Source organism: Hypomesus nipponensis, chromosome 18, assembly GCF_054491055.1.
Source record: "Hypomesus nipponensis isolate SF chromosome 18, ASM5449105v1, whole genome shotgun sequence".
Lineage (NCBI taxonomy): Eukaryota > Metazoa > Chordata > Actinopteri > Osmeriformes > Osmeridae > Hypomesus > Hypomesus nipponensis.
The window spans coordinates 9,837,111-9,852,107 of record NC_140378.1 but is presented as its reverse complement, the minus strand read 5'-3'; the positions used below and the strand labels follow the sequence as shown (position 1 = coordinate 9,852,107).

At 47.1% G+C, this 14,997-nt stretch overlaps 1 protein-coding gene across 2 annotated transcripts; it reads left to right on the top strand.

Moving 5' to 3' along the window:
- The first annotated feature begins 1,109 nt into the window (after positions 1-1,109).
- On the top strand, positions 1,110-14,991 carry LOC146252004 (uncharacterized). 2 transcript variants are annotated; one of them, XM_084681180.1, is made up of 4 exons: positions 1,110-1,352; positions 7,219-8,077; positions 8,191-8,424; positions 10,859-14,991. In XM_084681180.1, the coding sequence occupies exons 2-4, from the start codon at positions 7,297-7,299 to the stop codon at positions 12,895-12,897; spliced, it is 3,054 nt and encodes a 1,017-aa protein (XP_084537306.1). In that variant the 5' UTR covers positions 1,110-1,352; positions 7,219-7,296; the 3' UTR covers positions 12,898-14,991. The 2 variants fall into 2 exon arrangements, with proteins under 2 accessions (XP_084537306.1, XP_084537307.1); XM_084681181.1 differs by lacking the exon at positions 1,110-1,352 and adding an exon at positions 1,739-2,350.
- Positions 14,992-14,997: the final 6 nt, after the last annotated feature.

The window sequence follows — 14,997 nt, the reverse complement described above, 5'->3', positions numbered from 1 at the left end:
AAGACACAGTCAATGATACATATGCTCACCTACACACTCATACAAAATATGGACTTATTTGTTTTTATAGGCAAAGGATGTATTTGATATGCTGTGGATGAATAATTCTCCTAGTGCTTATTCAAATTAGGGGACGAATATGGATGGGGAAGTGTGAAAAAGAAAGTTTGTGTTTGCTATCTGTCTCTTTAAATATAATTTGCATATTCGTCATGCAATAAGCACAAATATTTGATTACACTAGGTTGATTACGGGTCTCCAATCCTTACTACCAAGCCTGTAGTCTTCTCTCCTATTGACTAAGTAGTAATGTAATGATCTTAGGAAAATCCTTAGAGCTACAAAGGTTATTTTAGTTCCATTGAACTCAGCTGAAAGGAGTATCTAAATGCTAGAGAGAGGAGAGATCCTATTGGGTAAAGGAAGCCCCGACAGCTCTACTCTGAGCACTTACCTGGACACACCTACTTGGTGTTGGGAGGGGGGTGTTGGGGGGGTTCAGGTGAATGAGTGTGTGTGACAGATGGTGGGTGGGGGGGGGGGGTGCAGAGGGCTTGGCACAGGAAGACACCAGTGGCCTTGGCCCAGACTGGCTCTCCTTCCAGAGGGGAAGACTGGGAGGCTGGAGAGGAGGGTGTAGCGTTGCACCGCGAGAACACTGTCTGTACCAGCTCTATTGTTTGCAAGTCTGGGACAGCGATCACTGCAACTCATGGTAATAGACCCAACTTCGTCAGTAAAAAATAACTAAAACATCTGACTATCTAAATGGTCCACATAGCCTACAGTATCTTGCACGGTGACTGTAAGTCTTCTTCACTTTATAAAACATTCTGTGTTTATCAGATCCACTTATGCACAGACATGTGTAGTGAATATGATACCACACTGAATCCTTCATGACGTCGTCTAGGTCTATTGCCAAGATTTAAAGGAAGAGAGGATAGCGGAACTACCTCATTTCAATAGTAAACATGTCTCCAATTTGATGGGACCTAAACGAGGAGTCTGTGAAAGCCTATATGCGTATAGGCAGTGCATTGTGTAATAAGGCAGAGCGGCCAGGCGGTAGGCAATCATGTTGATCCGCATGTGAGAAAGAGGAGGGAGGGATGGAGAGATGGAGCTGTCAGAGGGGGGCGTGATAAACTCGCTGGCTTCTGGAATAGGTAAAACTGGCAGAGAGGATTCACGATAGCAGTCTTTACGCTTCTTGCAGTAGGGTAGCTTGCGGCAGTCCAGCGCTGAAGCACCAAGAAAAGCTACTCACATAGCCTACGTACCTGCGGCGACATGCCCGATTCCTAAACTGACAAACGTGAAGGATATTTGAAACGCCACAGAAAAGCAGGTAAGTAATCTTAACGGATGCTGGTCGAATAATGTAGGCTATCTAACGGTACATCGTAGGCTATGAACTATGAACTATGTGCTACGGGCTACGCTATGCGGCTATTACTCAGGGCATCGTTCCATGTGTGACGTAGGCTTACAGGTTAACCTGTGAGAGTATTCCATTGCGTTGGAATTGCAGAACCACACATGTTATACTCCGAATGTCAACGTTAATCATGTTTAAATTAAAGTCCTGAAATGAAAATGCCTGCAGTTGGCTCCTAGCTTACTAAATCTGAGAGTGCATGCGGGCACCTTGAGGATACAGGCTGGTGCTGTGGTGCAGTCTACCATTCGCCCATTGGCTGCGAATCTGCGGCTCTGACCGGTCGGAATAAAGAACTAGTCGGGAAAGACGAGCTTGCACATGATGACCATGATGCCTTGCTATAAATACTCCAAGCTCGAGTAAGCTATTCTCCTCACAAGCTACTACTCATGTTTAATAGACAGGTCCCCAAGTTATCGACATTTGAGTTTACTGGCTTATCCTTTGGACTGTAACGGAGCGAATTATTCAGCAACACTTTAGAATGGTTATTGAAAATGAGGAAAGAGCAACAAGTTGTTGCTTAAGTACAACATAAGTATTGAGTATTTAGGACATTGTAGACCCGAACGCAAAGAGGAATATTAAGGGCAATTGAGGAGAATCTGGATCCACCTGTTTCCCATCAGGGTTTCAACCACAGCCGTGGCTAGGTCTAGCTGAGGGAGGTAAGAAAGGAAAGGGGTCTGTGCCAGTGCGCCTCTGGATTGCACAACGCATGCAAGCTGTTCCACCGCTTTACTGGATTTAATACAGAGCTCGGCCAGACGACTTGGACTCAGAAAAGCAACAAAAACACTGCGAAGAATAATAAGCTTAGCAACCTGCGAGACTTATCACCTGGCTTTGAAAGTGTTATCACAAGAAATTGGTGATTTGGAGACAGACAGGAGACCACCTTGAAGGTATGGGATAAGAAATACTTCTAGGCCATGGTTTTATCTGTCAATCTGGTTTAGCGTCCACATCTGCCCCACAGAGGGTTGTGAAACAAGACATTTTCTTCAGACAGAGCTGCCTAACTGCCAGGAAAACCCCTGGAAGCACAGAAAAGTTACCATTCTGACTGACAAAACATACACCTTGTAGTACACTTGTAGTACACTCCCATGGACGACATGGGAGTTGATCAGTGTGCACCATTCTTATTTAGAGCACCTTAGACCCACAGGAGATCACAAACAACATGCTGAAGCATCACTGGTTCAAATCATTGTTTTGCACCTCATTTGGAAATGTCATACAGTGAAAGTTGTTACAATCAGACTGCTGTTTTGCGTGTGTATTTTTAATTTAGAGATCTACAAATTACCTTTTGATCATTAAAAATGCAAACCTCTTGAATAAGGTGACCTATTTGGTGTCTATTCACCTTGTCTGTTTGTGTTGGTATTTGTGTTGGTGTGGTGTATGGATGTGTTTTTGTGCATGTGTGGGTGTCTATGGGCCATTGAAATACCTCCCTCTTTCCAGGGCTGACTTTTGCCCTTGATCTGTGGCTTGTCTGAAAGCAGAGCATTGGACAAAGATGTCAGACTCTGGACTCAACTGGGCATCCACCTCATACAGAGATCAAAACCTCCTCATAGGGCTGTAATGATTGGTTGTGGAGCCATCACATTCCAGTGAGCACATCTGGGGTCTCTCATGTGTGGTCCAGATCACATTAGACAGAGTTATGACCCTGCTGGACAAAGGGTCAGAAGATCAGTCAGGAGTCATTGAGCGAGGGTCGAGTAATTGGCATACTATAGGCAACTATTTGCTGTCACATCCTAGTGCACATAACATTGGATCTACCTGTAATTTTCTAGAAAAAAACAATGTGAATATTATGTTTATAAAGTTGGTTTAATGTAGTCGTTCAAATATAGGCGTTTCTTTTAGGTAGTGAGTTGTAATATGTGTGTGTGTGTGTGTGTGTGTGTTTGTATGTGCATGAGGAGGGGAAGGCCTGATGGAGAAAAGTATGTTTACTTTCTTGAAAGGTGGTGGAATCTTGGAGTCAAAGAGACACATTCCCATACCTTCCAGCTCTCTTTCTCTCTCTCTCTCTCTCTCTCTCTCTCTCTCTCTCTCTCTCTCTCTCTCTCTCTCTCTCTCTCTCTCTCTCTCTCTCTCTCTCTCTCTCTCTCTCTCTCTCTCTCTCTCTCTCTCTCTCACTCTCTCTCTCTCTCTCTCTCTCTCTCTGTCTTACCTCTCCCCCACATGGTGCAGCACAAGGAGACTATATGTACCTTAAGCTGAGGGGAATGCAGTAATGCCCCGACTCTGGACTGTGAAACAGCTCAGAGTCCCACCATGACACAGCCATGACAGAGCTCTCTCTCTCTCTCTCTCTCTCTCTCTCTCTCTCTTTCTTTATTTCACACTCATTCTTTTTTTTCATCTCTCCCTACACTATTTATGCTTTCTCCCACTATGCATTCTACACTATCTGTGCTTGATTTTGTGTCCTCCAATACGCTCTTACTCTACGCTGTCTAGTGGCTAGTCCTCCTTTCCTGAGGCTCTGTAAGGGCATGACTCTTTAATCCGGTCATTAGATGGCCACCACCTTGACATTGGAGCCTCTGTAGTTCTAACACACACAGACACACACTCATGTGTACATGAACAAGGGGAGGTACATTGCAGGCATGTTTCCATTCCACACACACCTATACACACATACACAGACACTGACACGCGGCAGTTGCTAGTATGGCACCATTCAGAGGAGGTTGTTGGGGAGAGCTCACAGATTGCTCTGTCCATAAACAGGCTTGTGTCTGTTCTTGGAAACATTCACTCAAATTTATGGAAAACCCAACTGCAGACTCCCAGATTCTCTGGAATCTACCAAAAATGTGTGTGCAAGACAGAGAATTACTATGTGTGTACGTGTGTGGCAGGCTAGTGATGTGTTGGCCAGAAGTGGTCCTTTCAGTTCTGAATGAGACAGCCGTTACACCATGTACAGAGGTAGACCTATAGACTTCTGCTCTCTGTTTTCAGATAAAGTTTGCATTTCAGGGAATTGGTTTTGCCTATCATTTTTGGCAGCTCCACAGTCTTGAAATAAGGGTAAAACATGTGTGCACCTGTTTTTCTGACAGACGTCAAAGACAACAGCCCAAGACACTTGTGTATGTAGTAGGATATGCTTCAGCGACAGTGCTACTAGTGAGTCATGCCTGAGTAACAGATATCTCTGTAGGACTGTGTGGATGTGCTAACCCACAGCTTGTTGCATGCTACATTACAACGGTATTTCATCCTCAGGCAATTCTCTATCTTAATAAAAGACTCATTGTAAGAGTGACGACATGTCCACATCCTCTCTTCCTGTTCCCCTCCTCCCTCCTCCCTCCTCCCTCCTCCCTCCTCCCTCCTCCCTCCTCCCTCCTCCCTCCTCCCTCCTCCCTCCTCCCTCCTCCCTCCTCCCTCCTCCTTCTCCTTGTCCTTCTCCTCAGTGATGTGGCCCTCTACCCCAGGGGCAGGTCAGGATAAAAATACTCTCCCTCATGCATCCATCTGCCCTCTCTCTGCCTCCCACTCAGACAGACATTCATAGAAAGACTGACACTTTCTGATGTGTGTACATTAACCTGTGTGTGCGTGTGTGTGTGTGCGTCTGGGTATGTGTGTGTGATTTGATTTGATTTCTTTTGACAGTGATTCAGACGGAGCAGCAGAGCAATTTTGTTCTCGCTCTGAAGAGTCACAAATACATACCATAAAAGCCCTGCACACTGAACCAACAAGGCCTGCCGTAGTGTAGTGCAACTCGTTTCAGATTTCTAACAGACATTCTTCAACTGTCAGGTTGTTTAGCCTCTACTGCCTCAATCTCTGTCCGACTCTGCACCTGCTAGCCATGTTACTGCCTGGTGTGACATGTGTATACACACCTCAGTCATCACCCACACACATACACATGTATTCCCTTCCAAGATTTCTCTCAGTCACATAAAATGACTCATACTTGCTGGGATTGTCTGTGGTTAAGGAGTTATAGCTTCTCAGAGTCAATTTCCCAACAACAGCTTTCTCCCTCCCACGCTCTGGGCTTCAATGCATGTCTATTGCTCAAATGACCTCTTTCTTCTTGTCCTTCCTGCCTGTCTCACCCCCTCCTCTTCACTGTTTGATTTAAAATCAAGCCCTCAACTTCAATCTCTCTCCATCCTTCACTCTCGGTAAACTCATCCCTCACTTTTATCACTCTGTTTTTATGTCCTGTTTTTCTCCTCCTGCTTATCTTTGCCGCCATCTTCATGGCCCTTTATCAGCCCCCACACCCGTGTGTAAAATATGAGCATGTTGAAATAACTGCACCTGAGCATGCGAGTGAGGAAAGGAGTGAAGACTGAGGGAAAACGGTGATTTATCAGAGTTGGATCGGCGAACAGAAGTGGAGGTTTCTAGTGGAAGAGAAGGGGGCGAAAGAAGATAAAACTCAGCAGCTACTGTTGAGTGTGGAGGTTGAGACAGACGTCTCATTTGCATCTTTGCTCTCGGTGAGTCTCACTCTACTGCTGTTGGTTGGCTGTAACAACACTGAGAAAAGTGATCGTTGGAGTGAGGGAGGTAGAGGTGGATTTCATCTGCCTTAAATCAAGGCATTTGCACTCAGTATGCACACACACCTCCCTAAGGTGGGTCACTCTCGTAACAGCTCTGCACATGTGTTCTAGAACACAGAACACACGTGCAGAACAGCTCTCAGATGTTTGCAGTTTTTTTTTTTTACTCTGAGTCAGAGACTGAGGAGTTGTGGGTAAGGATGGGGCCTGTATGAGTCACATGAAATGGGTCCCCCACAAGCAAAGTCTGCTCTGTGTTTCTGCCCGCTTTCCCTGACATTTCGACGGTTAGAACTAAGGGAGAGGGGCCCCATACTAGACCTGAGCCCAAGGGCCTTTTCCTCATCCTTCAGATGAGTCAGCATGAGTACTGTTTTTGTTTAGTTTTGAGTCTGGGGATGAGGTAGTGGAGGATGGGGCGGGGGGATGATAAGATAAATGTATAATGAGTGTGTGAGGGATCATACTGACAGCTGTTTTCCGATACGACTTAGTTGTGTAATCCTGTCCTGCTCTGACTAGCCTCAGCCTCTACAGCCTCTACAGCCTCAGCCTCACTGTTGTCCCTCAGAGCCCCAGAGGCACAGTTGAACAAGGACAGAGAGGAACTCTGGTGGATGCTCAGAGATAGAAAGATGCAGGTGAAAAATGTGTGTTTGTTAGTGAAGAAAAGGATAGTCAAGAGTGATGGCATGCAGATCTAACAAGGGATAAACAGAGGCAGAGAGAAAGAAGGAAAGAATACATGTCCATCTGTCTTGAGTTTGACCATCTGGCCTTTTTTTTGTTGCTCTGGTCCTTTTGCAGGTCCTCTGTATTATGCAACTTAATTTACAGGCCAAAGTCCTATTTGGTGTGTGTGTGAGACAGAAAGAAAATCAATGTAACTATACACCGCACCACACCCCTCTGTGTGTTGTACAGTGTTGCTAGGTCCTCAAAGATTCAGTGACCTGCCCTCTGAGTCAGCACAGCGCTGATGCCATAAACATTCCTCCATATAGTCACACACACACACACACACACCACCCAGAAACTACACTTTTAACTGTGCTGTTTATAAGAAACATGAGAGCACACAAACAGTCTCACATCTTGATCTAACTCTGAAAAGTGTACAACAAGGAATGTTTACTTCTTACAGAGCTGTTTGGTGGTTAATCTTTGACATTTCTCATTTCTCATTTCTCTGTCTGTATCCTCAGAGCCTAAGTGGAGAATGGTGTGACAGACGGCTAGACAGACAGAGGGACCATAGAAGACCCCCCCCCCAGAGGCACGTCATGGCCACAGTGTCCCTCTTCAGCTTCAGCCTCCTCTTCTGTTCCTCTCTCCATCTCTCACCTGGACAGGTGATCATCAGCTCCTCCTCCTCTTCTCTGGAGCCTTCTACCAGCCCATCGTCTAAACCCACCAATCAGACGTCTGAAAACTTGTCCTCGTACCCTCCGAGAGGCCGCACTGATGTGCCAATCAAAGTATTTAGCAGAATATGGCCCACAAGGACAGGGGTTGGAGGAATGGTCTCTTCCCCCACACTCACTTTATCTACTACTCATACCTTTTCTTCATCCCCTGCCCCAAAGTTAAGCAGTACACCAGACCAAACAGGGACTGTTACCAAATTAACTCCATCATCTTCCACAAAAGCCTCAGACCATACCCGCCACAGTAATAATATTCCTTCCGCTGGGACTGAGCCAATCACAGTGAACAGAGCTGATGATGGACCAGTACCAAAGGGGGATGAGGATGATTGGCAGGTAACTGGTTCAGGAAGTGAGCCCTACCCAACTAGAACAGGTGTTGAGGAGGAGTTGCGGGCTGGATTGACAACATCTAATGCTGAAATGGCTCAGTTTAAACCACAAGCTCAGACTGCCTTCAGCGAAGACCCCTCCTCCAAGATGGCTGACATCCTGCTGTCTCCCACCATCAGCCTCACCGAGCAGCCCAGCCTCTCTAACCTGACACCGGCCAATAGAAACCTCTCGACAGCACCTCCTAAGGTCACACCCATGTCCATAGTGACACAGACGACAGTGAGGGTGCGGTTGTTAACACGTGAGTGTAATACATGATCTCATCATAACCATTTCCCTGTGCGTTAGCTCAGACTGTAGAAGGGCCATACAAGTTTCATCATAACCTTGACTTCTGCATCTCTCTGTCTCCAGAACTGACAGCTAACAACACAACCCCCTTAGACCAACCTACAGAGCGCCTGGCCACCACTGTAACATCCCCCACAACCAGAGACACCACACCTGTCACAGCCACTCAGACAGCAGCAACACAAAGAACCACTTCCAGCACCACCCAGAAGCTGACAACAACACCAGAACCTGAAAGAATGGCAACCAATCAACAGGCAAAGACAACAGAACTAAAGAGAACTGCAACCACTACAGGTAAAAGTAGTACATTTTGGGTTTTGTCATTGGTAAAAACAATGGCTGTATTCACCGGGTTAAAAGTTTCCCTTTCCTGTGATGATTTAGAGTGGAATTATTTGTGCAGCTGGAATATTTTACTGGAAGAACTTGGAAAAAACTCAAAGGAGGGAAGGGACCTAGACAGAGTGGGCGAGAAAGAAAGAAAGAGATGAAGTAGAGTGGAAGGTGTGCAGAGTTGACACTGGGAGGAAAGTATGCACAAGTGGAGAGAGATTTGAAAGCAAGTATAGGTAAAGAGAGATAAGGAAGGAGCAAAATGTGAGTGAGTGAGTATGTGAGTGAGTGAGTGAGTGAGTGAGTGAGTGAGCGATTGAAAGAGACACAAGACAGTGGGGGCCAGAGAAAGTGCATAGCGAGTGCAGAGGCTAATGAAAAACAGATGGATAGAGAAAGGGATGGAAGAAAGCAGACTACAGAGAAAAAGTATGACAAATGGGGCACATAAGCCAGTCTCTGAGTTAGATACCATCAGGACAACATTTAGAGCATGTTAAAACAACCTTCCACTGAATGTGTGTCCCAGTAGGGAATTGAAATTCAGCAACTGCAGTTTTCATTTGACAGTAGATTAAATTGGGTCTATTAATGGCTCATGTCAATGACATACGTAACCTACAAGTGTGGGTCTGTGTCTGTGTGTGTACATCTGTGTGTGTGTGTGTGCATTCATAGACACATTTATTTTATGTGGTGTGTGGGAATGTGTGAACATGTGTGCGTGTGTGTGCGAGAGTGCTGGGGTATGGTTAACTGCCTCCAGCTGTGAAATGGGATCGGCACATCTGGGACAGATCTGAGTCCTGCTGCTCAGCGAGATCGCCGTTTAAAAGACGGAAGTCAAACACATATGAGAGGCAGCGAATGCATGTGTTTGTAAGCGTGTGTGATTCGAGATAGAGAGGGGGCCTGTGCAGAAGGTGAGGGAGACAGCCAAGGCAAAGTGTGCTCGAGGTTAGAGAGAGCCATCAGTCATGGGGTCCGCTTCATGGGCTGCTCTTCATGGTGATTTAGGACTCAGAGAGGCTGGAGGGTCCTCTGTCACAGCTTTACCACAGATCATCTTGTTCCACCATCCATCACCAATTCTCAGCCCTGGTGTGTGTGCTCTGTGTGTATGTATGTGTGGTGTATGTGAGGAAACGACTATAATAAGTATAAGTTGTTTTTTTAGTGCTCCACCCTTGGTGTTATCCTGTGTTGTACAGTGATGAATGGCTGTCTGAGTGGCCTGCTGTGGGGTGTTTCCTGGGCTCTGGACAAGAAGAAGGTGGTGCTACCAGGACAATTGTTTGTGTGCTTGTTTTACCAAGCCCAGAGAAATATATCATCGTGTGTGCATGTGCGCGTGCGCTTGCGCGTGTAAGAAAGAGAAGGGGTGAGTGAAAAAGGGAGAGCGTGTGAGTGAGAAAGGGCGATTGAGGGAGAGAAAACTATACTTGCTGATGTACATTTGTAGTAGGACCTAAACGAAAGTTTGATTGATTGTTTTCTATAGAACCCTGATTTACTGTTCAAATTTGCCACAGACATAGTATATTGTAGCGATGGGGTATTCCATAACAGAGATGACCTCATAGAGATGACACCAAAAATTAAATGACATCTACAGTAAACCAAATGAGTCAGCCATCCTCCACAAGGACTTCACCTTGGTGTTATTATTTTATAGTGGTTGTGTGTGTGTGTTTGTCTGCAAGTGTGAATATGTGTGTGCGTGGTAGTTAATCTGTGCGGCCGCCACTACCTGTGGAGATCTGTGTGTGCCAGTTAAGTGTGGAGCCTCCAGACTGGACAGGCAGAGGCGCTCTTACGTAAGAGCTGACGGACGACAACACACAGATTGATGTGAGAGACAAGCGTAGAGAGGAGGCAGCGATGGATGTGGAGGAGGAAACCAGGGGCGATAGGTCAATGCTGAGGGTCATTGGGAGAGAAGTTTATCACGGGAGAAGATCATCGCGTCTGAGTATTGTTCGCTTAGTATAAATCTTTCACCTTGATATTCTAGTTAAAATGGTTTAGTTTATAATAAGGAGTATAGTACTGCTATTGTTAACGAAGGCTACATTGCCTTTTGGATTAACAGTTTTATTGCATAGCATAGACCTCTCATACAAGATTTATCTCCCCCTAGTGGTATAGAAATGTCCCACCATTTTTTTTGTATTTGAAATAAAACAAGAAAAATATAAAAGGTTACATGTCCATTACAACTTAACATAAAATTAAGCACATAGCAAATTGTCTATGATTAAGTTTGATTTTATTTAGATTGTAAGCAAATAAATAGACCACTGTTTCGGAGGGGTTTGCTTTATTGAACAACTTACAAAAAATTGTTATCCATTCAGAATGCTGAAATTATACTGTTTTCTTTCCTTCTCTTCAGTGCCCCCCCCTCTCCTCACCACCCCTACCCTTCAGATTGGTCGAGGGCGGTTTGGCTCCACAGATCAGTCTGGTCCTCCCCAGCAGAACCGCTCTGTTCGCCTGGGACGCCCTCGTACACTCCCCTCTTCCAACCCTTCCACCTCCCCCGGCTCCTCCCCCTTCCTCAATGGCACCTCTCTCCACTGGGATGACCTAAGCCGCACCCTGGCCTTCGCCTGGGATCTCCACGTCTACGGCTCTGCTGGTCTCTTCCTCCTCCTCCTGGCTGGAGCTGCCCTGGGCCTGGGCCTCTCTCCCAGCATGGACTGCCCACACCGTGGCGCCCTGGCCCTGGCCAACGCTCTCCTTCTGCTGGCAGCTGCTGTCAGGGCTGCCCTGTTCCTTATCGACCCCTACGGAACACGACGCCTGCTCCCACGCCCGGCAGTCACAGCCCTCTACAACCTCGCCCTGCCTCTGCTGGTGTGGGCCCAGGCTGCACTGGCACTGCTCGCCATGAGAGCAGCAGGGCTGAGTCTGCTGCCTGAAGCTCTTGAGAGCGCCCCACTGGCCGCTGTTCTGGCTGTGCTTCAGTGTACCCTGCTACTTGCGGCAGACTTGCTGTCCCCTGCCCTGTCTCCAGCTGTGCCTGTTACCCTGCAGTGCCTGTCCCTTGGCTGGGGTCTGGTCATCTGTTTGGGCTTCCTCTGCTACGTCTTCCCCCGGCTTGGCTGCCCTCCGGTCCCCAGGCCTGGAGGGTCAGAGGAGCCCAGTCGTAAGGTCTGGGCTGGGGGTCAGAGGACTGGCCTGGTCCTAAGCCGTGTCCTGGCTGTGTGTGGCCTTCTGGGGGCGCTGTGCTGTGGGCTTCATGTCCACGCCACCCTGTGGCTCTACGGATTGTTAGGAGAATGGAGACGCTTTGGCTGGGGCTGGTGGCTAGTGCACTTCTGGGCCCGTCTGCTGGAACTGGCCTGGGGCTTCTCCCTGCTCCTGCTGGCCTCCTGGGTGTTCTGGAGGCCCCGGGGGAGCCAGGGTAGAGGAGAGGGGGCTGGCGGGGAGGGCAGGGCAGGAGGGGATCTCCCCTCCCCAGGCCAGTCATCAGGCTCCACTCAGAGACACACCTGCTGGTCTAAGATCGTCCAGAGCCTGAGGGGGAAGCCCTGTAGAAAGTCTGAGAGTAATGGTGTTGGAGGAGGGGTTGGAGTAGGAGGGGTAGGAGGAGGAGGACCAGGAGAGCTGCCCAATAACTGGGCCGGTCAGGACCGCCCAGGAGCTGACATCAGCAAGAGTCTGATCAGAAACCAGAACCCAGAGCAGCCCCCCCCCCAACCACGCAACGTTAAGGACAGCAACTGTGGACGCAACCAGAGGGGCAGGTCTGCAGACCGGGGGGTGTCAGATGGCTCCACGGGGTCTTTGCTGCGGCTGCAGGCCTTAGGCAGACCCCAGCGCTCTCTGTGTGGCAGTCTGGAGCGGGAGAAGGAATCTGGGTTGTCTCTGTACGAGTTTGACCTTCGACCCCCTTCCCCCATCGATCTGAGCCGCAGCATTGACGAGGCCCTGCACAGAGAGCACCTCCTCAGGGGGGGCAGCCTGTTCCAGCCTCTGTGTGCCCCTTCACCTTCCCCTTCCCCCTGCTCAGGTGGCAGTCAGGGGCCGTGGCTCCGCAGAAACAGCGACCCCCAGCTGGTCTCGGACAGCAGTGACGACCACTCTGCTCGCACAGAGTCCTCCATGCCTCTTGGGGGCAGTGTGATGAGCAGTGTGCCGAGCAGGCAAGTCACCGCGCCTCCCACGCCCTCCCACCAGGGTCACAGGTGGGCCGGGGACGGGGGAGGGAGCGTCCCCTCCTCAGTGTCCTGTCCCGTGTCCCTTCGGCCCTGCAGGACCTCTACAGGCCACCTGGGTGACGAGATGGGAGATGACACACGGCCCTTCCTCACCCCAGACTCAGAGAAGGAGCGGGGCCGGGCAGGGAGGGAGGGAGGCAAGAGCTACTTAGAGGTCAGCCGGCAGGAAGACTCTGCCAGTGTGAGCAGTGAGATCATCGACCTCTGAACTCTCACTACCTACCCACAACAGCAGGACCAAGGACTCAACTCCGACAAGACTATTATCAAACTTGATCTAGACTGACAGACAGACGTTTGACGTTTAACTTAACATCGACTCAATGGCTATATCATAGCTGCTTGAAGAGGAGGGACTTGACAGGAGGACTTCCATAATCCCAGGCCCATCGGCATCCAGCTGCCCTCCAGTTGTGGCTTACTCACCAAGACTGGTTCAAAGAGCACACAGATTAGCAACACAGCAAATCGATAAAAAACATACTGGTGTACCTTTGACATACAGGTTTCATTCCAAGTGTCGCATACATTCTGTTCTAGAGATTACCATTCAAAGCAGTAATGGTGAAAGTGGAAAAGGGATTGGCTCCGGATTTATAATGTGGTCCAATGAGTTGGAGGAACATTTGTAAAACGGGCCATTAGGTTTGATGGTTTTGGGATAAAGGTAACTGAGGCCTTGTGCTCCCTGTGAAAATGTCGTCATCATACTGAATTGTTTAGCTTCTATAGTGTTTAATTGCTCAAATATTTCAACTTGATGCATTTGTTTGTGATGTGAAGATATGTGCCATATTCTGTACAATAACCAAGCTGAAGTCATGTTGACGTAGATATACAGTACATACACATTACCAGATTGACGTTCTGTGTCTATATCTAGATAATAGGTATCAATAGTTTCCATGAAGAAAGCAGGATTACAGATTATATGCCCCAAAGAAGCTGTTGCAACGCAGTTCTATGATAATGTGAGGCTTATTATGTAAAACAGCCGAACAAAACAAGCCCCTGAAGACGCCTCTGACACACTGCAAGCCCATTGACCTGTGCCGCTGTGGCAGTTGCCTCTAGCAGGGTCTAAAAACAGTTGGTTTTATATTCCAAGACATTTAAGTGTGAAACTGGTCAATTTAATAAGAAGTATCTGGTAAAGCCTTTAGCATTTCCTCATTCAACAAGCATGCACCATGCAGTCTTTGATCACATTTTGTCATATCTCCTAATATTACTATGTGCTGACCAGTGAGTATAAGTTATACATAATTATAATTATAATATAATTCTATCAGTGCACACACTGTTGTTGTTCTACCTGGAATGCTTCACAGCTTTGCAGAGCTGCACCACACATCTCTGAGCCTAGTTTAAACCTCAGTACTCCTGTAGAAACCTAAATGAAAAGTATTAGTACTAAAGTATTTTTACTACTCAAAAGGAAGATATGATGTAACATAAGAAATTATGTAAATACTGTTATTTTTGATGTTTGTAAATAGAGGTGCGTGAACAAAAGGTATTTACTGTGAAAGACAATCTGAAATGGTTTTACTTGTGTGTCTGTAAAGGCAACTACAGTTATCAGAGTGATAACTGAGGATGACATTTGGAACACTGCAAATGAATATGGATGGAACCAGAAAGCTGTTAGCGGTTAAAGACTTTCTGGGCTTTGTTCATGATTTTTAATGTAGAGGGGTTTTACTAAAATCATCTTTTGTGGAATTATTCTGGAACTCTGTGTCTTCACTTTAGTTGTCTTGGCATTCAGTGTGAAGCAGATATCGATACAAGAACCCTAACCCATGTGGAGTTATGTCTGTTCATTCCTGTATCTTGAACAGAGTCCAGGCTGTCTCCTCTAAGACCTAAATTACCACCGGAGCTCCACCAGAGAGCTGGCCCTTCCTCTGCTGTGACTGCAGTTTCTTCCTGTGACGTAAAATGCTTGACTTGCTTTGTATTTACAGTCAAATGTGGTTTAGTTGTTGTTGACATTCCAATGATCCAGTAAGATTTCAGTGCAACCATAGCACCTGTTCTACCCTTCATCTCATCACATGGGAGGTGGGACCATCAGTGATTGACAGTTATGGTGGGCGTGCTTGTGTACTTTTTTCCACCATTACAGTATGTGCCATAGTAAACCAGCCTGTACTTAGTATCTGTTCTCACTTATCACAGAGCAGATATTCTGTATTAGAGATTTTCCATCATATTCCTTCGCATTCATTCGCTCATTGAAGTTGTATTTTTGTGCTCCAGCCTCATATCTGGTTTCAAATAAATATGATAAAATGTTGTACAG

Excerpts from the sequence above, each read along its gene's own strand:
- LOC146252004 (XM_084681180.1), top strand. The coding sequence starts at position 7,297 with ATGGCCACAGTGTCCCTCTTCAGCTTCAGCCTCCTCTTCTGTTCCTCT. Across the intron at positions 8,078-8,190 it reads GAGGGTGCGGTTGTTAACAC|AACTGACAGCTAACAACACA; the intron begins GTGAGTGTAATA and ends CTCTGTCTCCAG. Across the intron at positions 8,425-10,858 it reads GAGAACTGCAACCACTACAG|TGCCCCCCCCTCTCCTCACC; the intron begins GTAAAAGTAGTA and ends CCTTCTCTTCAG.